Consider the following 25937-nt stretch of genomic DNA (forward strand, 5'->3'; position numbering starts at 1 on the left):
ACAGGGTGACTCATTGATCAAGGCAGACCCTCATCCCTGTTTGAGGATGCCTCTCCCTCTATCCCTGAGGGCACTTAAAAGGGTGGAGGTGCTAGCATTCCACTTAAAGGATTTAGTTTTAGCACATCTAGTCTGTTAAAGTAAGTAGAAGTTACTATTTTCAAAATAGTTTTAATAAGAAATGTGTATTAACTACAGCTTTCTCTTGCTTAAAAGGCTCTGTGATCTTGTCCCATCCTATGTTTCCAGAGACTGGTGTCTGGGTGGTGCAACCCTCTAACTGCAGACCCGAGTCACAGCATAACTATAGAGACTTAGGAAACCACCCAAACATGCCTCATGTGCAAATGAGATTGAAAACAAAACATCTGCATTTTGTACTTATTTCCACAGCTGGCATAGGTTTCATGAGGCAAGTAATCCTGTTTTACCATGATAACTTCTCCTGTTCCAACCAGAGGCACATTTCATTTGCCTTCTCAACTGCTTTCCCCCAATTTATTAGGAGTCCTTTCAGTGGGCTCCTACTCACGTTCCCTCTAAGCAGGAGCCTTGGTCAGACTATTTGCAGTCTTGACACTGAGATGCAATTGTTCCCCACCCCCAAAAAAAGATTAAAAATCACTCAGGTAATAGGTCTAGAAAAACCCCAATATTTTGTAAGCTGTTAAGTCAGAGTTGAAGGTTTCAGATCAGTGTGAGCACTGGTGATCTCCTTCAGGGCAGCAATCACTCCTCTGCTGTGGGCAAGTACAGATTCATAAGCACAAGCTCCATGTGAGCACTGTTTCTGTTAGAAGCAAGAGCTCATTTCCCTTTGAGAGATGATGAAGCAATAACGATCTGGGATCTTCTACTGTGACAACGAGCCAAGTTCTGGATGTTCCTGCAGAAGAGTCTTTGCTTACAGTCATCAGAAGCTCAAGGCTGATAAGGTCACCACCTTGGAAGCAATGAGACAACCAACTCTGTGGTTCACATTGTTTGAACATTTATTGCAATTCAGTGTCAAAAATGTTTTACAAAAATACTGTCTGCACAGAACAGCTGTAAAAATCAGTTGAACATGCAAGGGAAGAGGAAAAAAGTGTGCAAATTTATAATGGAAGGATTTTAACCACACAAGAATATTAAACAGAGTCTTATATAAGGGATGCCTTTCACTTCATATCATCTCTAGTTACAACTTCAAGGAAAAATAAAACAGAACACACACTCTCTTCCATATATAAGTAGGTATTTATAATTACTATAGATTAGTTCCTAAAGATGAGCATATTTGCTATTTCAAATTAAAATGTTCTCTTGGTAACTGACATGTTAGCATTCTGTGCAGCACAGGATGGCTAAAGAAAGGCAAATTCTACCCTCAGTTGCCCTCCCAGAAGAAGCAGCAACGCTTGGTCAATAGAGAGGGAATTTCTCTGGTGTTAAGACTATTTATATACTAGAGACTGCATGTGTCAAGGACAAGATGGATTTGTTCTCCCTAGAGCCAGATCCTGCAAAGCTGATTTGCTACCAACAAAATCACTGGAGGAAGACACTGGATAGAAATTAGGTGCTGGTAAAGACTCAGAGCCTGGCAGTCACACGCCGACAGCTCTGTGAATGGCTGACCACGGCTTCAGAGCCTGTAACCAGCATTGTACAACCAATGAGCTGAGAAAGCAGCACAAGCAGAACACCAGAGTCCCAAACCTTGGAGGGAGTGAGTCTATACCAGCCTGATCAGCCATCAGCTCCACAGGGCCTGTGCTTGTGCAAATAGGCCAGCTACAAAGAGGGGCATTTTAATTTAAAGCTATGTCTTTTTGGCAAGGTGCTGATCTACAAGGAAGCTGTGCAACCTGTTTTTAAGGACAACCACAGAAGACAACACTGGTTTGCTGTACCAAGCAGGAGATCAGTGTGAAAAGCACATCTGATTTGTCTGCTACACAACAGGATTTGAAATGTTCCTGCTCTAAATGAAATTTTAGCAACAAAGGGCTAAGGAATTTTCTGGGCAGGAAAAGCTGGTTTAGTACCTGTATATGTTCTAGAAGGTGACAGCTTCACAAAAGTAATTGGAGTCAAACAGAAATGGGAATACAAACAGTTCAAAACCTAGGGCAAAGAAAAATAATATAAAATATATTCCCATATACAGAAAGTGGCAGGGTGCAATTAGATGTTTACATACAAAGCAATGTCTTCAGAGCAATACACATTTTCCTAATCACTTTACATAATAAAGGACCTAGAAACTCCCACAGTTAAAAAAAAGACACTCAAAAAACCATAAGAGGAGGTACACACGCTTTATGATCAAACTTCAGCATACCATAGTTAGCATAAATGGCTTAAGGTATGTACAGCTGAAATCGTGCCTCTTGAAATGGCCACCACATTAAAAACTGGCCTCTTCTAGAAAGCTGAAACAGAGATCTCTGGGATCTCTCTTCCTAAGGCTCGTCCCTTGCATGGATCTATTTTTCCTCTTCACAGCGCTGTGTTCTATGCTGTTGCACTAGTTAATACATCCTCTAAAGACAATGAGATTTCCCTGGATATGCTGGCAAGAGAAAACCTCAAAGAGAAGAAAAGCTCTCCTTTTGTAGTATAAGAACTGATGCATATCTAATGGAAATGCATCAATTGGAAGGTGAAATGTCATTTGAAAAGAACATTCTATTTCCAAAATACAAGCAAAAGTCTGTTTTCCCCTTCACAACAGCTTTGCCACAATTGTCTTAAAATAAAGAGGTCCTTTTTGCCTGAGAGCAGCCTTAAACCATCCCTCCTGGAAGCCCCCGATATCACTGTCAGTTCTGTTACTCTGCCATCCTCAGCCAAGCAGATGCCTTTGCACAGTTAAAATACTGATTGCTTTGTTTATAAATGGTTAGAGTAAGATATTTTGATGTAACAGCATTTTGTTTTAAATACAAACCAAGAGTACTGAATTCACTGCAACATCTCCCTGTACCAGCCACTTGAGAAACAATGAGTCTCCAAAAAGACCAAGGCCATCTCTGACAATTGCTGCAGCAGGAGGGTAATGACTGAGGCAGTAACTGAATAATGCTTATTATTTTCTTTTTGTTTAGTCTGTTTTGTTCTGTACAGTAGTTGCTTGGTTTGCTGCTAGTTTGGATGCTGACAGCAATATCCCAAGACCTCACACAAGCAACAGACAAGTGTCTATGTATAACAAATCATTTTCAGCACTTCAACCCTTAGAGTGCTAAGAAAGAAAAAACACAGTAATTGAAGTAAGTTTTATAAATAGGAGCCTCAGCTGCACATTAAATCTGTTGTCAGTATGACCCATGCTCTCTGGGCAGAAGAGGCCAGTGAAGGGTTGATAGAGGCAATGGCTGGAGCCAAGACATTCCCAAATCGCAGCTCAACATTGAGGATTTCCATCTTCTTATGCAAGGAATGCAGTAGGCCAGATTCAAACCTAAGCTTAAGATTCACTCAGTGTCACAATCTCACAGAGGGTAAGTGCTAAGCACAGGTGCAGAGCAGGCAGAATGCTGCAGCATTTCATACCAAAATTCTGTTGCCTCCCCATCACAACAGGTTGGCTCACCATGGGTGGCAGAGGCAAAACTACAAAACAAACCAACCCCAGGTCATAGCTGGAAACAGAGGATGCCAAGGGGCACAGGTCTTCTCACTGCTGGAAAAAGGAGCTACAGGACTCTCCAAATTCAGTGGCAATGCTTTACTCATGTCACTTGCAAGTTTCTGTCCTTAATGCCCTCACTCACAAAGCCAGATTTCAGCCTTGTCTACCCGCTGCCATCAATGCGAGAAGGAGAACAGAAACTGGCCTCCTTTACTCACAAACATCCCCCAAACAAGCACAAGTGTATTTTTCCAAGGTAGCAGTTTTTAAATCACTTCCAGTTGACATGAGTATGATCAGCAGGCTTATGCTTTCCACCAGCAGTCAAACTGATGAATGGGGCATCAACACCAAGATAAAGCTTGTTATCCTGCATGTGTTTTCCCCTCATCTCTGGAGAGTGACAAGCTCTGAACCATGGCTAAGGGTGGCACAGGATTACAGAACTCTCTGGAAGAGCAAAAAACTCGGGATTTGCTGTTCAGCGGCTGGAGAAGGCTAGTTCTTGTCAGCATTTTTTCCTCCCCTCTTCCCACTGCTCCATCTAGAGGGAGCTTTTTTCCCTTTTCACATCTCTACCAAGAGTATGCAAAGTGATTTAGTTTGCAAAAAAATGCAAATACTGTCATTTTAAAATACAAACAGCTGCAGAAAAGTGTTCAAAGTCAGTTATAAAAATGTAAAAAAAGGAACAGCATATTTAACAACAATTAACTCAAGTAGTTCTTCCTGAATTGTCCTGAGTACTCCTCTTCCTCACAATTTTTGTACATAGTCACACACAACCCACTAAATATTTACCCTTCTGAGGTATCCTGCTTACATCATGCACAGAGAAAGTGCTATACAGGAAATCTACTGGCAAACAGCAAAAACTTTCCACTGCAGGTTTTCAGATTGCTATGCATGAGCTGGATTCTTCAAGCTCCACTCTAGAGAAAAGTGAAGCATTGCATGCAACAGAGGAGACAGTGAGCCAGATCACAGCCACAGTGAATCAGCCACTTCTGTGGGACTGAAAATTTAGCTCTAGGTTAGGGTTAAGAGATCCTATAAAGCAGCTCAGCACTGGAAGCAGAAGGGACTAGGGTCCTTGGGTCTTTGCCCCTGGCATGGAGAAAGAACCAAAGATGTCAAGTGCCATGTTGGAAATCCCTTGCTTACCCCAGTCCTGACTGCTAAGTACTAATCACTCCAGGGGTCTGAAATTAAACATTTGTTGCCAGTCTTCCAGTGAATAAAAACCGCATCATTTCATGAGATCCAGTGGCCCAGTTCTCCCTATATTTTACCAGCTCCAACATGACTGAATTCACTTGACAGCAGTGGGAATACAGAGCACTGTATATGTTGGAAAACACGGGCTTGAAAAAACAGACTCTAACCTCACCTGGGATTTCAACTAGTGTACTTAACCTAGTGAAGCAGGTAAGAATTTACTTTGTGAGATTACATCCAGTCCTTTCTTTCCTTATCATAGAACTTCCTCCCTTATAGATAATGCTCATCCTTGTGTCTTCTCTTTTCCCATTTGCTTAGTCTTTCACAAAACCAACAAATTAAAAGAGGATGGAGTAAAGTCTTAGGTATTTATATGGTGCCTATCATCTAGGCATTCAAGCACTGAGCAAGAAAACTAATGTAAAGAGGTAAGCATTAATACAAGAAAAGATGCTTACTATCACAAACATTTCCCTTTAAATCATTGTACAAAATACAAAAGTTCACATTGTACACTGGATTTTTGTTTGAAAGGTACTCAATCTATTAGAGGTAGAAAGTGGTATGTTGCGATTCTGTCTCACAAGTAGGCTAGAGTTCTATCCTATTTCAGAATGTGTCCTTTTAAAAGCACAGAAGTATTATTAAACTTGTCACAGGGATATTTTTCATAAATATTTCTAAAATGTCATATTTATAAATATGTATACTAAATAAAACCAGATGGAGGAACAGTTCAACAGTCCTAGCCTCATATTGCTTTCTCTGTATTAGAAACAAACCAAAAGAGTTCTCAAATGGATGTGGGGCAAATTCATTTTTAACTTCTAAAAACAAAAAATGAAGGGTTTTTTTGCCCTGTATCTTGTACTGTGATGATAAAAAAGGGACTCTGTACAACATGCTGTATTTATACACCAGTCCTATGAAAGTCTGTATTCCTTAAGTGCCACATGTCAGTGAGCAACTTCACCTTTCATCTCCGAGATCCTCTTGTTCCTTGACTCAGGAGCTTCAAACAAACATGAATATTTACACTATTTACAAATGGAGTGTCCAAGCTCTGTGACAGTGTCCTGCAGGAATCTCATAAGCTGCGGTGACCCAAGTTCAGAACCTGAACAAGTTGATAAACTCCTGCGGTGAAAGAGAGGTGGAGCAAGTCTCTGGGTTGTTGGCTGTGCAGGGGTGATCAGTACCCTGGGAAAGGAGAAAACATTTCTATTTAGAGAGGCTGCAGAAAGGGTGCCAAAGCATCAGTCAACTTAGCACTACCCCTCTGCCAGACATCCCATGTGCAAATAGATAGAGCAGGGCCCAGAATAATAGACAGGTCAGAACTGGGCTTAATATCTTAGGGGCAAGTCACCAAAAAAAGAAGCAGCAAAGATCCAATTAATTCTTTTCCCCTCTTCTGTGAGAAGAGAGGCTAGGACCTACCATCAGCTATAGGAGTTTAACTCCCAAGACATGCCTTGCACATCTCCACAGTGGTAAGCAGATTTTTGTCTTGGGCCATTTTGCAGCCATCAGGTTTCATTCCAGCTAATCCTGTTGCCAAGACCTCTACTTCCATGCAGTAGGTAGAGGAAGCTGCTGCCAGTGCTAAAATGATTTCTTGCAGGCAACCCTAAAACATGCCCATTTTCCAACCCTCTGGCTCCAATGGACACAACTCATGTTCAAGATAAAGATGGGATCCCTGAAGCACAGAGGAGAAAGGGTCTTAACAGCTGAGGGAGAACTAAGATGTAGGAATTCACTAGGCTATGCAGGCAAAGGAACTGCAGCAACCTAAGCCAGCTGCAAACAGAGGAAGCACTGGATGTCCCATGGCTACTGCCCCAATCAAGTCTGTCCCACCAGCACCTCATACCTTCCAGGAAAGGATGTGGCAGTGCCTGCACAGCTGCAGTGTGTCACCATACTGCTCCTTCCGTGGGTAACACCTTATAAGCTTGAAGTACATCTTTTTCCAATCCAGCTGTCCTTTGTCGGATAAAATCAGACGTTTGCGAATCTTAAAGAAAAGATACGTACAATTACAGCAGATAAAAAAAAAAGATTTGTTCTGTTCAGCTCATGACATTTTCTCCCTTGCATGTCAGCCTTGCCAGTTTCATAACAGTTCCCTTGCAACAGCAAGAAAGCTCTTACTTTGAATATCCAGCTATGAGCATTTTCCTGATGGGAACAGCCTCACCCAATACCATTACGAAGGTCTATTCCTAATTCATGAACTTCACTGTAGGAAGCCTGAAACTCTGGGAGCTATTTCCTATTACTTTGGCCAGTCTTTCTGGCTGGCAGCACAGCAAGTAGAGTTGCATTTAACAGTTTTAAAAGCTGAGCTATTTTTCTCTAAGAGTCAGTGATTTATCACATCAGCTTGGGAGATTTTGGGTTCATTATTTGCAGAGGCTGGATTTGAATTTACTTAATAATAGAACTAACTCCTCCAGAGTCACTTTCAAAGTCAGATTCAGAGTGAGTAAATAAAACCAAGTCAGCAGAGAAATCTGGCACATGGTTCCTGAAGTGCAGAGGTCTAGTATAAACACCCCAGACATTCACCCATAAACAGAGAGGGATTTTTGTTTGTTTACTTTTAAGTTAAGGTGATCCCAGATGATTACCAGCCTGCCAGAGATGTTTACACAGGTACAAAGTGGGTAGCAGCAGGGCTGCTTTCCACATACCATCCTGTCACTCACAGAACAGCTCAGAGGGGATTTCTTGCTCTAAAGGGCAACAGAGTACAGCTCATGGACCACATCCACAAAGATTCTCTGCAAGGGTGTCAGTCCCTGGGACATCAGGGTGATTGCTGGAGCTTGCCTGCACGTTTTCCCTGCACACGTGGGGCAAGGAGCAACTGCAAGTCATGCAGTTGTTCTCACCTGGATTAGGACTGAAGTTCAGTGTATGATTAATTCCTCAAGCTCATATTTCAGGAATCATTGTTGTGACATGTAAAACCCTCTATATAAATCATCTTCACAGCCATTCTCATGCCAGCCTATATTATCAGCTTGCAACACAGTCCTCAGATCCAAGAGACAGCCAAGTAAGAGAACACACAGGGCAGGCACTCTTTCTAGTGAGGTACACCAAGGATCTGATGGCAGTTTGCCTCTCTTTGTACCTGTCTGTCCGTGAAGTGGTACTGGCACAGTTTCTTCCACAGCAGCCGGTCTTCACTGAGCACTTGGAGGTCAGGAGCCACCTGACCCAGGCTAACCAGGTCCCTCCCATCACTCAGTCGCTGCATGATGTTCAATTGCAAACACAATGGCAGGTCGGTGAAAGTGGTTCCTTTAAAGGCAGGCTGGAAGAGACAGACAAAACTGAGCTCCCAGGAAGCTGAAAACCTAAGAAATCCTAGCTTGCAGCAGAGCTACTGCTTTTTAAAAACTTCTTCACACAGAGAAGAAAGCAGCAGTTAAGGAGACATTTTACATAGAAATATTTGACCTTCTGCCCCAGAACAGTTTGAGATAACCTCAAGGAAGAGGACATGTATCTGTAGTACAATAATTGGAGTTGGAATCCAAGCCTCCTTCTCTCTCCTTTTTGTCCACTCCACATCCATACTCATGAGACTCTGTTCTGTGAAGCGTCACCATCGGCTTTCACTACAGCAGGACATCAGCTGTATCATGGTATCAGCTACTGACCATCCAGATCTCTCCACCACAAGACAGATAGGCATTACTTCTCAAGTTCAGCTCCAGTTACACACATTGCTGGGAATCTCATGCTCTTCTGACATGTGTTTTAGCTTATGTCATCACAGGATCTTGCGGCAACCACAGCAGCGGCTGGTGAGTACCCACAGCAGGATTCTTCCCTGCATGGCTTCCCAGCTCACTGCTGGCAGGGCTAACTTTTCCTCTGGGAACACTTGAAGGACCTGCCCCTTTCCCACAGGCTGCAGCCCTGGTTTTCCAGGCTGTTCAGCCACAGAGACAAAAGGCACCCCCATCTACCTTTGCTTAGCCTCCACAGACTCTAGGATTGTTTTGCAAGCCCACATGGGGCACAGCTCCAGGACAAATTTACCACAGTAGATCTGCATGTCCCGCACTCAGAGGAAATCCAAGGTATACACAGGAGCAAGGCATCAGCGGGGCCCACAACCTGGGACCACAACCTGGGCTCCAGCTGCTTCAAAACCAGCCCCAGCCTTATTAAGGCAAACAGCAGCTTCTAGGATTGGGCCCCAACAAAGAAACAATGTTAGACAGATGTGCCAAGTTCATCCTTTACCCTGCACAGAGATGCTGCTATTTTAAGTTGCAGAGTCACAGCACCCGCCTTGTCTTTGGCAGAGCTATTAACTGTTTCGAACAAGCAGCACATAGCTCATCAGCAGCAGGGGAACACTGCATGAGGCTGCTTTTAATCATGTGGTCCCATCTCCAGCCATGCCACAGCATGGGAGACTCCAGAGGAACAATAAGTATGTCTGCACAGCAGCAGCTCCTGCCCTCCTTCCAGCACCTCAGTGCTGGCCTGCCCAGCCCAGTGACGCTGCCCAGTACCTGCAAGGACCAGAGCTTCTCAACCAAAACACCCATTTTGGCATCACCACCTGCCAGGCAGACCTGACACAATCATTCCCGAAGGAGTGAGCTGTCTCTGCCAGCTCCAGAGGACATTCCTTCCCATGACAGCCTGGGGCATTTTTTGGGGTAGGACGAATGCACTGGATCCCTGGATCATATCCCACTGCTCTTCCTTGCCAGGCTGTATTTTGCATTCTTCTGCACTCTGTCTATATATAAGCTTTGCTAGGGCACAACAGGCAAGAGTAAGCTCAGAGACTCTTGGGTCTTTGGTGGTGTGAATTTTTTTTGCAAGCTCTACATTTATTTTATTTACTGTAGAAAAAGTGTCTGCAAACCTACACGTAAGTACACATAAAAGGCAGTTCCATTCACAAAGCAATGGTTTGATGCACATTTATCTGAACAGACAGAGTTCTTCAGGACTACAAGGGGAACACTAACACAAATATCAGCACTGGGGGAAAGCTTTAGCATTTCAATGGAGTAAGTATCCATTTGAGGAAGAAAAAAAGTGTATATATAGTCCCAGGCAACTTATTGTTGGTATCCCTGCTTGAGCAGAGGGGTTGGACCAAATGACCTCCAGAGGTCTATTCCAACATCAAACCTTCTGTGAATGTATGAAATGGAACAAGTTCTGATTCGATTCCCATGTAAAGCCAGGTTAGGAATTTATCATCTAACATATCCTTCCCATCCCCACAGATGCTGTTACAAAAACCAGATGTTATGAAAGCAGGACTCATCCAGCTGGAACAGGTAGCTCCAGACTACTGGAAGAATCATTGGTATTTTCAGCCAGGAAGCATGAAGTTATGCAGCTATTTGAAAACTTGCATTTAATTTACAGATTAAACAAATCTAAAAACCTCAACTATCTGATAAATAAGTTTTGAAGGCAGTTGCTCAGTTTGAGAAAGCCTAAGTTGACTTTTCACACTGAGGCCTGGCCTCTGAGGCCTGATGAGGGGGAGATGGTTTTCTGCCCAGCTCCGTTCACACAGCACTTCACAGCCATTATGGAGTCAAGCCACAGTCTGTGACCAGTAACCTTGAGCACAATCCTGGGTTATGTACATTGAGTTTGAATTAAGGGAGTCAAGTAATGCCAGGAATGCATCCAGTTATTCTGGCAACTCCAGGTCCTTCCACTCTGTGCTTGCACTGGGAGTACAGTGGGAAGCAGTCACCCAAATGAGAGCCATTAACACAAAAAGGTTTCATGAAGGAGACAATATTTTTAGCTTTCAGGATTTGTGCTTACCCTGGTGATCTGAATGTTGTTCAGTTGCTGCTGCCAGTGGAGAATGCTCTCCATCCTGTGCACCCACATGTTGATGTTTCCAACCAGAACAGACTTGCCAACCCGTTGAACTAACGTGCAGAGAGATGTGTAGAGAGTCTGCAGCAATTCCCGTATTAGCCTGATGTTCTGCTGATCTTCAAGGACTTTGGAAGAACAGGAAAGGTTAAAAATGGGAATTGGCAAAATCCTTCTCTGAATCTACATATTTCTCAGGCAAGTCAAGTTATTTGCTATAACTTCACAGGCCAAGAGAGCCAGCCTGTGCTTTTCTTTTTAGAGGAAAGCACTTAAACATTATCCAGTCACAGCAGGTTAGACAGCAGATGGAAAGAGAGCCTCCCAGGATAAGCACATGAGATCTACCATTTCTGCAGCACTTCCCATTTCCAGCCACTGGCAACCAGCCAGTTTTCCCCTCTGATACTGTACAAGAGGTTATCTGTGTGCACCTCTTCCCCATCTACCCCAGCTAATATGCATTTCTCATTATGTTTAATAACAGGGTGTTCTCAAGGCCCAGGCTACAGTAACAGCTAAATATCCATGAGGCAAGTGCCACATCTCAACCACAATTCACTCCCCTGAACAGGTGAAGACACCCCTCCAGAGCAGTGGGAGTACTAGGTACAGCACACTGCCAACAAGGCTGCAGCAGAGACTGCAGATATGCCTGGCCGAGGGCAGGAGCAGCCACATCTGCAGTCAGAAATAGGACTCAGTAGGATGCAAAAGGGGTGGTAGTGAGGAAAGCTGGAGGAGTCACCTCTCAGATACCTACCAGACTACAGACATTTCTTCCCCTCCCCCCAAGTGGCTCATTGAGGGAAAAGAAAGCAGAACTGCACTACAGAAATAAGCAGTGGTACCCCTCTTCACCCATTTTGCATTGCTTGACTAGTCTCGATGTGGTTCGCCAAAGTACAGCAGATTAAATCAGACTCCCCCTCACTGTTTCCATTTCTTACCTTTCTGAACCACTTTTTCCAAAATGTTCATGTAGTTTTTCTGGGCAATGCCACTCAGTGACGTCAGCTGAGACTTCGCTATCAGCTCCAACAGCTGTGGATAAAAATAGAAGTTGCAAGCCTTAGAGCACAGAGATACCTTTCTAATCTTGACTCCTAGTCACATGACACAGCAAAACAGTCCAGGGACTTGTTTGCTGCTTGAAAATAAAAAGGAGACAGAACAACATAGCAAAGTAACACAAAGGGGAAGGAGAGCCAGGCTAAATAATTAAACTCACATCAAAAGATGTGGGGGGGGAAAAAAAAAAAGCATTTTAATTATCTTCAGTGGGGTAGGGAGAGGGAACTTGATTTCATGGTTCAGAGATGCAGAGAAACCACAGAGTGGTGCTTGGACTGACAGCCGCTATTCACACCAAGGGAACAGCGAATGGCCAACGTCACCATCCTTCACTGGGGCATAAACAAGCAGTGTCATAAGGGAACACAAGCAAGTGCCTGTTTGGATGGGGATATTATTGATGGAGCATTAATGAGAATCAGACTCCACAATTTACGTCAACTGCTGGGTTGCATGGGTTTTGTCAGAGTGCTGTCGCCACAACAGAAAGGTTAAGTATGGTAGGAAGAATAAAAATACTCCCCACAACAAACCCCTGCTCCCCCCAAAGTTTCCTCCCTTTTTCAGCTCTAACAACAAACCACCTTTCCCTGTCTGCCCTGTTTACTTGTTAACCTCCTCTAATGAAAATCTTGCTTTTAACTTCGATTACAATTTACTTCCCATCACTGACCTCCTGAGTCTTGAGCAAGCTGAACAGTGAATTTGGGCTGCAGTTGCTAAAGGAAGCATTTTCCACAGGGAAGGATGCTCTTTCCTCCCCATCTCTGTGCCACAAGAACAGCTGTGGAAGTTTCCTATGGATCATGCTCTGCAACATGTGGCCTGTGATCTTACAAGCCTTTCTCCCTTCCCCCAACATTATATAAATGCACAGACTGTCCACGTGTCAGTCCATTTGTTTTGGATGTACATAGCCTTCTGTTTTAATTTAGAAAGGAAAGGAAAAACCTTTTATGCTACAAATCAATCAACATGTTGCCGCATGACCAGCTTATTAATCCTTTATTATCTGCAGCTCTGGCATCCCATTGCTGGCACCACAGAGAGTCCAGAGAAGGTGCAACTACTTGTGTCAAGTAACTAAGATGGCTTTTGACTAGACTTGATAAGTCATGAGCTGAACTGTTTGCACTGCTAGAAGAATGACAGGAATGTATCCAAAAAGTCACCGGCAGCTTGCCATGAAGCGGGAGCTGAGGGAGCGGTATTACTGCAGCATGCTCTGCTCATCTGGGGGCACTGGCATGTGACTGCCACTTAAGAGCAGTGAAGTCGCCTAGAGTGACCAATCTCTTCTTCTGTTTAATATCCAGGCCAACACCACCATCAGATGGCTTTGAGTTTACATTCTATTAATATCGTGCACCTCACATGACCAAAAAAAAAACCCCAAGATGAAAAAAGACCTGCAGTAACTCCTGTGAAGGGCAGGCTGCTTGTTTTCTTGGCTTGTTTGGAGGAAACAGGAGATGCAGGAGAGCTGTGTAATATTTGGTGCACAAGCATCAGTGGATTTTCTGGCTATATCAGCTAAATGAGACCACAATAACTAAATACTCCTAAAAATAAGGCAGCTTGCAAGATGTTTGAAGAGCTTATAAAAGGTCTTTTCCTCATTCTTTTATATACAGAATGAATAAGTAGGAAAAAAACCCAACCAATGTCCCATAGTGGCCTGTAATACTCTGCTTACCCTAAACTGTTTAGCCTTCAGACCTTTGATTATAGTGATTGATTTGCTAGACTCCATCTGTACACTGGCCACATATGCACCCAGATCAGCTTGTCTGTGCACAAACAACTGCTGTCTCCAGACTGCACTGTTCTGGAAGTAGCACAGAGACAGCTTCCTCCAGGCTGGGTGTTAGCAATATTGTGCCCATTACTAAAAACACCAAAATCCATGCAGTGATAAGCATCATGTAATGTAATACCAGAGGAGTTAGACGCCAGGGCCATTCTTTTAGAAGAACGAGGATAAAAATCTCAGTTCCTCAAAGAATGCTAAATTAGTACAAAATTAATTTATCCGAAGGAACAAATTTGCCCTGTCTGTGTTTATCAAGGTTCAATTTATGTTCAGTGAACCAGTTCAGATATCATGTGTCACCTCCCTCCTCCTACAGCAATAAACACAGGATGAAATTCCATATGAAAACTATGTTGTGAATACTTCTAAGGCTACTCTGCTCCCCAGAGACCACTGACTGAAGCAACTAGCTAGTCCTCCAAATCAAAAGTCATATTTTATTCTTCTGTGCTCATATAATACACAAAAAACCAGGTAAAGCAGTACAGTTCATCTGTACCCCACGTGCTCCAGTGCATTGGGGGTCTTTTAGTGTTGGCACAGGCCCCGAGTATGGTCTCAGCTAATTGATGCCCAAACTGGGGTCTATAGCAGTATAAAAAATAAATCAATGTTGCCACTTGCATAATACAGACTAAAGCCGACCGATGAATTCAGGTTAATGCTGAGTAGGGTAAAAAGACTGGAGAGCTGCAAGTGTGTGTTATGATGTGGCTGCATTAAGTCCAGCCCACGCTCAACTGAGAAGGACAGATGGTAGGAGAGAGTGCACAGGGAAAGGTTAAGAGCAATTTTAAAAGGTCTTCTTTTCCAATACACAAAGTAACTGCATTCCAGCCAATTTTAACTGGAGCTGGGAAGTCTGCAACACCTCTAGAAAACAGGGTATTAGATCCAAATTCACTCTTCCAACTCCTCAGATGTTGAGAAAGGTGACCTGGTGGCTCCACTAAAAAAATCCTTCCCACACTCTTGCCCATACTTTGTTTGCTAATCAGAGGTCTGCCAGAACTACAGAGAAAAGGTAAAAGATGCAGTGGGCTATCCCAGAGCCTCTGCAAAGCTAGCAGAAAGCTAGCATCTTACACAGCAGGGCAGTAACTTGCTCCCTTCCCAAGCGCAGTGGGACTCCTGCTCAAATCACCAGCCATCAGTCCGGAGCAGGCAGTGCAACAAAGCCTCTCAGCTTCAGCAGCAGAGCAGATCCTTCTCTTCCCATAAGCACAAGATGAAAAATAGCAAACAGAACAGTGCCATGTGGCAGGGAACTAGGGCCCCTGTTTCAAGGCCATGAAAACACTGCTGGGCACCCATGACTACTGTGTGCAGCATTGCTTAGACCTGCTACAGCCAGATGGCACTTTGGCCACAGTCTTGGTTCAACACGGGTATGCAAGCAATCCATACCCCAAAAAACCACTGCTGTGGCTTACAGCACACAGAGCCAAAAAATATCCTCCACAGTCCTGCTGTGCTGAGCAGGAGAGTACAACCTTGACTCAAAAAGGGAAATGCTCTATAGTGATTAAAATCACAGGTCTTAAACTACTGAAGTGTGAATTCCCAGCTGAACACCTCAAGCCAGCTATATTAAAGCTGGACTGCACTCTGTGGGGATCCATAAGTTCCTGATGGTTGGGGATGTGACTCCTCACATCTGGACTACTTGTAAGAAAGTATCACAATGAAAAATTCCTCCTCCAGCCCCACCTTGCTCTCACAGCCCTTCACTTTCAGTGGCTGAAATGTCACACTGGTTGTCAGCTGACAGGTGGAGCAAGAGCAAGGCGAGTTATAATGATTTACAGTACAGGTGCTGACAGATCTCCATGAGACAGCATCCAGCTGATATTCTTTCAGGACAGCATAAATCCAGGACTCCTGGAGCTAACTGCTATTAAAACTTAAGAAGGAAATTTAAGAGACTATTTTAGAAGGCTGCACACAACCTAGATCATGTTATTCCAGAAGAGCTGTGCCCAGGCAGCTTAACCTGACCTAAGCTTTTATGATCAGAAACAGCACCTTCCCTTGAGACTACACAACCATCATATGAGAAGTCTCTTTCTAAAGAAGCAGCCTGCAAAACCTGTCATCTGAACACAGTGTTCCTGAAGGAGAATGAACAACTTCTGGGCTGCAGGCACCTTTGTCTCTGCTCCCATTAATTATGCTTACAGAATGCTTCCAGTCTTTTCATTAAATCTCTAAGATCAGAGAAAATAGGGCTGCTTCTGACCCAGAGGACCCAAACTGTTGCTGGTCTATCACACACTTCCTTATTAGCCCTAAAAAGGGAACGCTGATTGTTCTGTAGCATGTGAGTAGATGCACGAATTTGAAGGATCAGCAAGGACCAAGTCATGGCACCAATATCTATAACCTGGCACTTCCAGAGCTGTACCAGCAGACCATCAAGACAAGATTGATGTTGGAGGAAAATTTCTTCTGCTCCAGTTACATGGACTCACTGGCTCCAGCTGATGGTATTTGCTCACAAAAAATACCTGCCAAGCTTCTTGCAGCTCATACCTCCACTCCACTTGAATGAAGTGCCCATTTTATCTGTGCACCATTAGAAACTCCAAGAACTTAGTTTGGGTGTATCTAAAGCAACAACTTCTGTGACAAGAAAGCAAGCACTAAAGACACTTAAGCACTGTTCACTTAAGTTCAGAGAAATTCAGAAAGGTAAGTTCATGTTAAGCCTGAAAGCCCATTTTGCACCTGCAGCTGTTTCTCTTTCTTCCTCTAGCAACACCATATTTTCTCTCAGCCTCCAGTTCCAAACTCCCCTCCTTGAAAAGCGTTTGCTTGATGAGTTAAGTAGTGTGACATTAATATCGGATACCCTGAGCAATGAGTGGAACTAGAGAGAACAAGGAGAGGGAAGGAAGGGAAAAATGTTTTGCCTGCCAACATTCAAGGCATTTTCCATGTGACAGATTGCCCATCTGTGTGCTCTAGGAGGCCTGTGACTTGCAAAGGACCATAAACATGATCCACATCTAGACAGAGCTTTTCATGAGTAAATCTGGCATATAAGGCACTTTATGAACTACTATCCACTGGAGACTTGGCTGATACAAGCCTTTCATTTTAAGAAGTCAATTTTACAATTTGATCCATGGTACCAGGTTTAATATCTTTAAACTGCCAAACCACAAGTCAACCTCAATTAGAAAGCTTCATACTTCTCAGTAGTGCTGTATCTGTAAAACTACTGGGGGAAAGCTACTCTTAAAAGCTAGAAGAGAAGTAATTTGTAGAAACAAGGATACATGTCAGCTTCCATAGCTTTCAAAACTACTGTTTTTGATAAAAGCTTCCCAAATCTGCTGTGTGAAGTCTTCATGAGAAAAAGAGAGAAGAAGGTCAGCCTGAGCTCCCCCACCAGACCACACTGACTTCACTGAAATTTAAGTTTGCTCTTCAAAAAATTTAGTGGGACTTCTGCTCAACCATTTCAGTCCCATATGAGACACCCATCACATTGGGCCCAGCAGCAGAAGCCCATCATGTGGCACAGCATGACCCGGGGCCATGCTTAGCAGAGGTCTTTGGAGATCTTCACTGACATAAGTAAGTCTGCCAAAGGGATGTCTGCAGCACTAAACAAGTTTTATTTTACATTCCTTCTTTATATTTGACTAAAGGGTTATGGCCTTGGCATGAACTGTTCCTTCCCCAGTAATCCCCCTGAAGATGACATGGCTCTGTGTGTGTAGATATATATATCTCCAGTATCAGGAAACACGGACTACCTCAGCACTGGTGATCACCTCTGCACGATCAGGAAAACAAGTTTTTCCAAGATCAGCAGAGCTAGGACAGCCTGAGTCTACATGGACTTGGATCCTGCTTTGCCTCCCCAAGAATCCCCACTCCCGCAATGAGACACCCAAGTGATTGCCCTTCCTACACAGCTAGTGGGTCATCACCCCCAATGCCTGTACACTTCCCAGGGTGACAGAGGTTTTCAGAGGTGACTTGTCACCTAGATGACCTAGGCAAACAAATCAAGGTGAACTTGCTCAGATAATTTCTTCCTTAAACACTTCTCATGATATTTGACTCAAAGGGAAAGCAATACCACTGCTGCTTGCACCAGAACCTAAAACCTGAACAGCTGTTGCCTCACCAGTGGTCAGCTGCTCACAAGACATGAAAAGGAGCTGTTCATAAACAGCCTCAAGTTAATAACAGGTTTATTGAATTCCAAACCTTGCTGAGCATTCTGAAATTCAAGATCAATTTGCAGATCACATGCAGATAAACATACAAGCATCCACAGTCCTCAGGCCTGTAGGTCCCCCAACCACCTCCTTGGCCACCCTGAGCCAAAAGAGAAGCCCTGACCTATTACGCAAAGCCACAGCACGGGGAACTTCAGGCTGATGACTCCTTCCTACCACCTAATGGTGTCAGGACTAAACAAATGTTTCACCCACTGAAACCACTGCCAGTCACAAAGGATTAAAAGCAACAGTGATCCTTAACAGAGAAATTAAGATCAGTGCCACCAAGAGGTTCAGCCCATCCCCTCATTCCCAAAATGCTCAGCTCTCCTGAGTCTCTCCTGTATCACCTCAATGGAGACAAAGCTCCACAGACCTCAGACTGGAACTTCCTGTGCAAAGAGGTCTCCACTGCTCTATGGCCTCTGCAGAGAGCCCATGTTCTTTTTCAGAAGCCGAACTGAAAACTCAGGAATTATAAGCCGTTTTCTGGGTTTCAAAAGTGAGCGATACAATTGATAAGTAGTAGGAATGCTAGGCTAAGACAGCTCATCACCTACATTATCACCACTTTTCTCCCTTTGCATTTTAACAGCCTAAAGACAAGGTTTTGGGCATCTATCCACACACACAACTTCCATGAATTACTTCATACAGCAAAGCCCAACACACCCACTTGCATGCTGAGACATCTCTTCTCTGCCAGTGCTTCCCATTATCCAACTGGTGCTTAGTTCAGAATCTCCACCAGCATCACAGCAAAATAAACCCTGGACTTTGACTCACCCTCACGACATAGTTGAATCGCCTGGAATCCAGGATAGCACTGGAGAAGTCAAGCCGGTTGAAGGCTTCTCCCAAGGTACAGTAACCATGGCGCTGAGAAGAAAAAACACTCTTGGTCATGTTTTGGCAGACTTGAGTCCTGACAGCACCAGGCAGACATGACCCAGGGCAACTCAATTCAACAAGCTGATGGGTACAAACCATGGGAGCAGCTTACAGCTGGAGGAGGCAGGCCTGGCTCCTGCTGAGCCACACTTACTGACATCACGAGTGGGCATGGCCAGATGTAGGTCATGGTAGTTTCCCAAGAGAGACCCAAGCTCTGCTCATGACCCATGAATTTACATGTGAAAATGAGCCACACATTCCTGGTGTTTCATATATAGTGTGAGTTCAGAGCAGTCTCATACAGCCACTTCTCTCCATGAGTGCAAGAAAGCCATTGTGATGAATTCCAATGATTTTCCATGTTAGGACTGTACTGGGTGAAAGCCAAGAACAGTATTATGGCTTGGCCTGCAAATGGCTGTTTTTTCTAAATGAGTGAAGCAAACAAGTCATATTTTAAACACATGTACAAAGCCTTGTACATCAAGCCCTGGATCCCTGATAGGGGCTTAAAATCATTACTGGAATTCCAGCCACAAGCCAGATCTTCCACTTATCTCTTAAGAGCTTCTGCTGATTTATATCAGCATAGGATCTTCCACTGCTTGTAAAAATCAGTAGAAAAGAGAACAAAGAACCTCACTCACCTCTTTTGTGCTTCCCTTGTGAACATAGATCCACTTCTCCTGGTGGAAATCTGTTTGGACAAAGACATTTTGCTCCATTAATCTTCCACCTCAGAGAGCTGTATCTCTGTTCTACTCATAACATTCACTGTCTTTTAGTACAAATTAAGTTATTTTGTTTACACCACCACACTTGAAACCAAATCTAGTGACTTGCTGAGCTGCTTTGTTTCTATACAGCTTCATTTGAGACTGTAGCCCTAAGCCTTAGAAAGGGCTTCTGTTTCATTGACACAGCTCAAGATTGTAAATGTTTAATCTGCCAGCCACAGATATACCATAGCACCTCCTCTTCTTTGGTCCCAGACAGTAAGTGTGGCTGACAGCCAGGTTTTGTTGTTATTGATTTTATTAACTATTTATTACCTTGGTTACAGGCTTGGGATTATATGTCAAATTTGAAGTTGAGCAAAAATGTCATGAGACACCAGGCATGTAAGAGAGCTTTTAGCAGTGAGGTCAGGCTCAGAGAAGCATGCTTATGCTTGCAGCTAACTTGCTAAAAAAGAAAAAACTGTGGGACCAAAATTTTCCTATTTCTAATTGCCCCTCCCTTCCCTAAGAATGGGAGTTGTCCCATCAATTCCCCGAAATAACTTCCCAATACCCAGCACACACTAACTCTGTTTGCAGAAGAGCCTGTATTGTAAGCAGTTATGCTGCTCAATCCTTCTCCCACTCCATTTTCACATGGGCTTTTGACCCTACTTCCACCACACACTGGCAATTTAACAGCTAGTATAAAACAAATTCTCCTCCCCATCCTGCTGGACTCCTTTCCATAAGGAAAATATTGAGCTCCTAGAGCAACCTGTAAATTAAAGAACTGAGGCTATGGAATGTACTCCTGCCTGGTACTATAAGTCCAAGGAAAGACCCAGTCTCAGTTACAGGCATGCTGACCCTGCATCAAGCCCTTTTTAATGGTAGGTCACAGCAGAATCCAGCCAGAAACTGTCATGGTAACATTTGTTTGTTCAGAGAACTGAATACACTGAGGGGCCAACTTTTGGCAACAGTTTCCAAAATCCTGGGGGATGCGCAATGAGTTAATAGCAGTGTGGGAATTGTAACTCATTTCCTCTGGATATGTTTATATTTGTAGCCTTCACATGTAGCCAGTACCTATCTTGCAATCAGGCCAATGCAGACCTTGCTGTCCCTGCAGGCTCCCCCAGGTCCTCCCCCAGTGCCCCATCTGAGACCCCAGCTGCTCGCTGTGTGTACAGAAAGATTTCAAGCCTTCTATTGTTTTGAGTGAGCTGAGATCTTATTTCATTTTTCATGCACTCCGCATACAGAGATAGGATCAAAGCTTACATTCAGGCTTGTAGCCTCCAGTAATGTAGATTAGTGCTCAACATGCATATGGAAGGAAGAATAAATTCAGCCTGTTGTGCACAAGGAAGTCTACAGAGGGAAAAAACTGGAACTGGTTCACTTGAATGTACCATAGGAAAAAATTACCCTCCTGACAAACAAATGACAAAAATCTGAACACAACAAGCACAACTCCTCGGAACAGGGATTACTAAAGGGGGCATAAATCTTCATGTTAAACTGTATCCAAGTTTTCTACTTAGGTCAAACATGGGCGCAAAGCCCTTCAAGACTCTAGAACGCTTCATGCAGTGTGCAAAAATAATAGATGTGAAGCATTTTCCATTTTTCTGCAGCAACTTTTATATAAAAAGAAGTCCAAAAAGATGTCTTACATTGAGTCTTGGCTTTGTTATTCAGCAGGTCTTTTTTTCTCTTCTTGGCAGCAACATCATAGTTTATGGTGTTGAAGATATTCTCTTTGTTGTGGTCATCTTTTTTACAAAAGCTGTGAATGACACAAAGCAAAGATTCTGTTTATTTCTGCAGTCTGTTGAACACCATGTTTCCTGTAAGGAGAGAAAATACACAGGTTTTTATTGTGGCCTCCAAGCTGTCTCCTTGCAGGCTGCCCTGAGAAGTAGTCTGCACACAGTTTGGTATTTGTAAAGGAACCTCAACTCTGGGCTAGAGGCCAAGATACCTGTGACAGGAGCAGGTAACACAGATTGCACAGTTAGTGCTGGGACACTGCTAAGCAATGTTCTTTTCCACTCTTTAACCTGTTTCCATCCTTAAGTAACACCATATCCTCCTAGTGTATGTAGCAGACTGCTCTGAGCCAGTCAGACTGCTATGGAAGGACATATTTAGACATCCCTGAGGACATATATATGCACTCAAAATATTTATTAACAAAAGAGTTCCTACAAAATACTAGTTCAAGCTTACAGGAAAAGCTTAGCTGGGGCTCAGACTTATCTGATGGTTTTCCAGACCCCGCATAGTAGGGACTATGCAAGTTAACAGCTAGGATCTCTTGTCCAAGACTGGCCATTGTCTGCTTCTGCTGGAGCTCTGCTGTAAATGTATTATTAGTAAAGGGAGCTATAACCCCTTATTTCCTTCAAGAGCAATGAAAGGCTGTCTATAAAGAGGCTGTACATCCACATCCCCACATTCTGCAGACCTGCAAATCAGCAGATCCAAGCCAGAATGTGAAACTGAGAAGCCCCTGGGCAGCCACGGAGCTGCTGCAGAGATCCCTGAGGGCGGCGGGGGAGGGCAGCACCACCAGGGGCTCTCAGCAGAGGCCCCAGTACACAGCCTGCTTCCCAGAGCTGCGGGATGCCTCGCAGGTGCCAGGGAGAAGACAGGCCATGCATGCAGGAGAACAAAACAGAGCTGCCCCCACTGCTCTAGCAGCTACAAGGGATGAAACGTGGCTGTCTGCAGCCTAAACTCGAAGTAGAGTCTGAGGCACCTCACTGCACCTCTCAGCTGCTGTGGCTCAGACAGCCCTGGAGCGCTGACAGGTGCCAAAATATGCTGCTGCTGCTTGCACCCCTGGGCAAGCTTCCTCTGCGACAGCCACGAGGACCCTTACACAGCCAGGAGGCTTCCTGTACAGGCTGTGTGTTTACACTGCTTAGCCTCAAACAAAACCCAAACACGAGCACCATACCAAGCACACCTCTGACAGCTATTCAGCAGAGTCTCATGCAAAGCAATGAAACCTGTAGGACAAGGCTTCTTGTTTCCCCTGTTCACTGGCTGTCTGCATGGCCACACCACCAGAATATGCTAAAGTCAAGTGACCAAGTCAGAGTTTCAGCCACAGGAGGAACCCAGATCCCCCCTAGCATGATCCAGATGGATGCTCTGGTTTGGCACCTGCACATGGCCCCAGAGGTGGAAGAAACCTCTCCCAGTTTCAGAACACCATGACCCTCAGCTCCCCCTTCCAGGGCATCTGAGCTGTGGAGAAGGCACCACCACAACACTGTGGAAGGGGAAGAGCAGCAACATTGCAGGTGGACAATATTCACAGAAACAACAGTTTGGGGAACCCAACACTTCTGCCAGCTGCAGCTTGCTTTGAACCACCTAAACCTGGAAGCAGAACATCTCAGCTGCTCACGTACCCCATCCATGCTGCTTTCTGCTATGGGGACCAAAACCTGAGAACAGAATATGGCAGTAAGGAAGAAGCTATTTTGGGATATCCAAGACCATGTTTTATCATGGTTGCACAAAATCAATAGGGGGTCAGGTTAACACACCCCACGCAGTGGCAGGATCTGAGCCCAAGAGCACAAGATGGATCTGCTTTGAATCTCACATGTCAACAGCACACCCTTGCCTGTTGACTTCCTACTGAATTACTCTGTAATCTGAAACCACCATAACAGCAGCAGTGGACAAACTCCAGCATAGGAGGCAGATTATTTCCCTGTTTATGTACTGTCAGGTTTCCACACACTTCTCCAGGGCATCTTGACAGGTTGAACAGTTGGGCACCTGGACCTGGCACTGCAAGGACCTCAGCCCGGGGCCAATACGTCACCACCTTGCTTTTAAATGGGAAAAGGGATATATAAACTATGCTTAACTCAGTATTCCCGACATACTACCGCCAGCCAGACATTTTTCTACCTATTTACAAATTACAAACCTAAACTCGATTTTTACTTACAGCTTGCATGAAAGAGGGCAGGAGATACCTGCTACATAAGCCTCCTTGCACAATAACACCTCAGCAGTGGCTCACAGCAAATCCCTGCTTACTCCAAGTCCCTTTGTCATGGGTATCCTGACCCATCCCCAGGCCCAGTGGCAGCAATCCCAACCCCTGGTAGCACACAGTTGAGGAGAAGATGCAGCTCTGTGAGAAAAGTTTGGTTTTGACAGGAGCGATCTGGCCCGAGCCCACAACACCCACGCGCTGCAAAAGCTTCCTGCCCGCACCATCTTGGGGGTTTGTTGATGTTTTGCAGCCAGATTAGTCAAGCAGCACGTAAGGTACATTACTCATGGCCTGAGGAGGATTTATGGCTTCAGACACATCATCCTTCCCGGCCCGAGACCGGCAAGTCCCAAGAAAGGTTGGGTTTTTTTTTTTTTTTTTGGGGGGGGGCAGCCACCTCCAGGGCTCCCAGGAGACGCCCCCAGGGACAAAGCCCTCCGGCCGCTGGGCAGGTGAATGTTTCGTCTTTTCCTCGATTTCTCGCCGCACTCCACAGCCGTAAGGACGGCCTGGCCGCCTGGGGAGAAACAGCCTCCATAGGGACCAGGGGTCCCCGCCGGGGGCTCAGTTACCCCCGTTCGGGGCTCCCTTTAGCCCCGGAGGAGCCGCCGAGCCCTTCCGCCGGCAGGTCCGGGTCACCCGCGCAACGACCCCGCTCCGCCGACCCCGCGGCGTCCCCGGAGCCCGCCCCAGGGGCCCCGTCCGCCCCTCACAGCTTCGCCCCCACCGCCGGCACCGCGCCCCCTGGCGGCACCGCCGGCAGCGGGGCCACACCGAGCCGCGGCCGGTACCTGCTGATGTCGCCCACGAAGCCGCCGCTCTTCTCGTCCATGAAGCGCGTCCAGCCATCGGCCGTCTTCACCCAGCTCTGCCCGGGGGAGCGCCAGTCCTGCCCCAGGAACGGCATGGCGACGGCACGGAGCGGGACCAACACGGGGACTGGGAGTAGGCGGCGGCGACTGGAGCGGTGTGCGGCAGATCGGGGCAGTACCCGGAGCGGTGCGGGGCAGATTAGGGCAGTACCCGGAGCGGGGCCGAGCAGACGAGGGCGGTGACCGGAGCGGTGGCTGGAGCAATGCGGTGGCGACGGGCGCCGCTCCGCGCTATTTATGCGGCGGCGGTGGGCGCGTGTTGCCGGAAGCGAGGGCCGGCCCCGCCCCCTGCCGCACGTGGCCGTGTTTATCGGGGCAGGCCCCGCCCACGGGGCGGAGGGGGCGGGGCGGAGGGGGCGGGGCCAGCGGCGCTGCGCGTGCCCGGTTGAGCGCGCGCCCGAGCCCCACGCGCGTGCGGAGTTTTTGGGCTGCGCGTGACGGCCTTCGCACTGTCAGCGCTGTGTGTAGAAAGCACTGAGGGTGGAATACAAACGTAAAAATAATGTTTTATGCGTATCTCAGTGCCATATATAGGTCCCATATTCGAGTTACTGGTACAAATGATCTATTTATGCTGGCGTGTTTTCATAGGCTTATCAATATGTTTTAGGTATTTATGTGTTGCAGTATTGTATCATATAATAATATATAACAGTGTAATATGTAATATATGTACTGCAAAATTATCTTTATAGAAACACATGGAATCGAAATCCTGCCCTGCAAAGTGGGTTAAGCCAGGCAGATCCATGTCACTGAAAATACCGTCATGCTTTTAATGAGGATCACTCGGCAGCTCTGAAGCGCAGTTGGGTTCGATCTGCAGAAGCGGATGAAGGGAGAAAGAAGGGCTAGGGAAGGCATACACAGGATTTCTCCTGCCTCTTTTAAAAGCCATCCATTTAGAACCTTGTGAAAACATACAGACTAAATATAATGTTACATATTGGTTCTATACGGAGAACAATATAAAAAAAATATTATATATGGAATGTTTTCCAAATGTATGCTTTATATGTATGTATTGTGTAATGTTTCATATATATATAACATTTTATGTATCTATGTTTTATATATTCATGTGGGCTTATATGCACTATGGTTTTACATTCAGTGCTATTGATTTTCATATTTTGTAAATAAATATGTATGATTGAAAGCTATTTAAATATATGTAAGACAGTATTATATATGAAATATAAATGCTGTTTACACATAGTTTATTTGGTGCATGCACCGCCACTTTTTAGTAAAACTGTTATTTACTGAACATTAAAAACACAGGGTTTTTTGCATCCAAGCCCAGGCTGAGGGAGTACCTTCCCAGCTAAGAATGTGCTATGGCACATTTTGTAAATATAGGACATTTTGTATTAGGATTATGACGTATTTGCCCTGTGCTGTGGTGTATGTATCTCAATACGTGTATTTTGGTTTTGCCAAGTCAGTGTTACTTGGGGACACTGTGCGTGGGGTGCTCCGGGTGTCTGGGAGCAGCTCCAGTCTCGCGGGAAGGGGTGGGTGGCTGTCAGGACAGGCAGCCACCGGCATCGCCTGGCCTG

General features: G+C 45.1%; 1 protein-coding gene across 1 annotated transcript; it reads right to left on the reverse strand.

Annotated features, from left to right (window-relative positions):
• Positions 1-974: 974 nt before the first annotated feature.
• Positions 975-24596, reverse strand: FBXO32 (F-box protein 32). Its single transcript, XM_082289399.1, has 9 exons — positions 24295-24596; positions 21153-21265; positions 19399-19448; positions 18644-18736; positions 11683-11776; positions 10676-10860; positions 7986-8168; positions 6717-6860; positions 975-6040 (listed from the first exon to the last, which is right to left on the reverse strand). The coding sequence occupies exons 1-9, from the start codon at positions 24408-24410 to the stop codon at positions 5951-5953; spliced, it is 1068 nt and encodes a 355-aa protein (XP_082145525.1). The 5' UTR covers positions 24411-24596; the 3' UTR covers positions 975-5950.
• Between the last annotated feature and the right edge of the window lie 1341 nt (positions 24597-25937).

This window comes from Coloeus monedula (genome assembly GCF_965178545.1).
Source record: "Coloeus monedula genome assembly, chromosome: 1".
Taxonomy (NCBI): domain Eukaryota; kingdom Metazoa; phylum Chordata; class Aves; order Passeriformes; family Corvidae; genus Coloeus; species Coloeus monedula.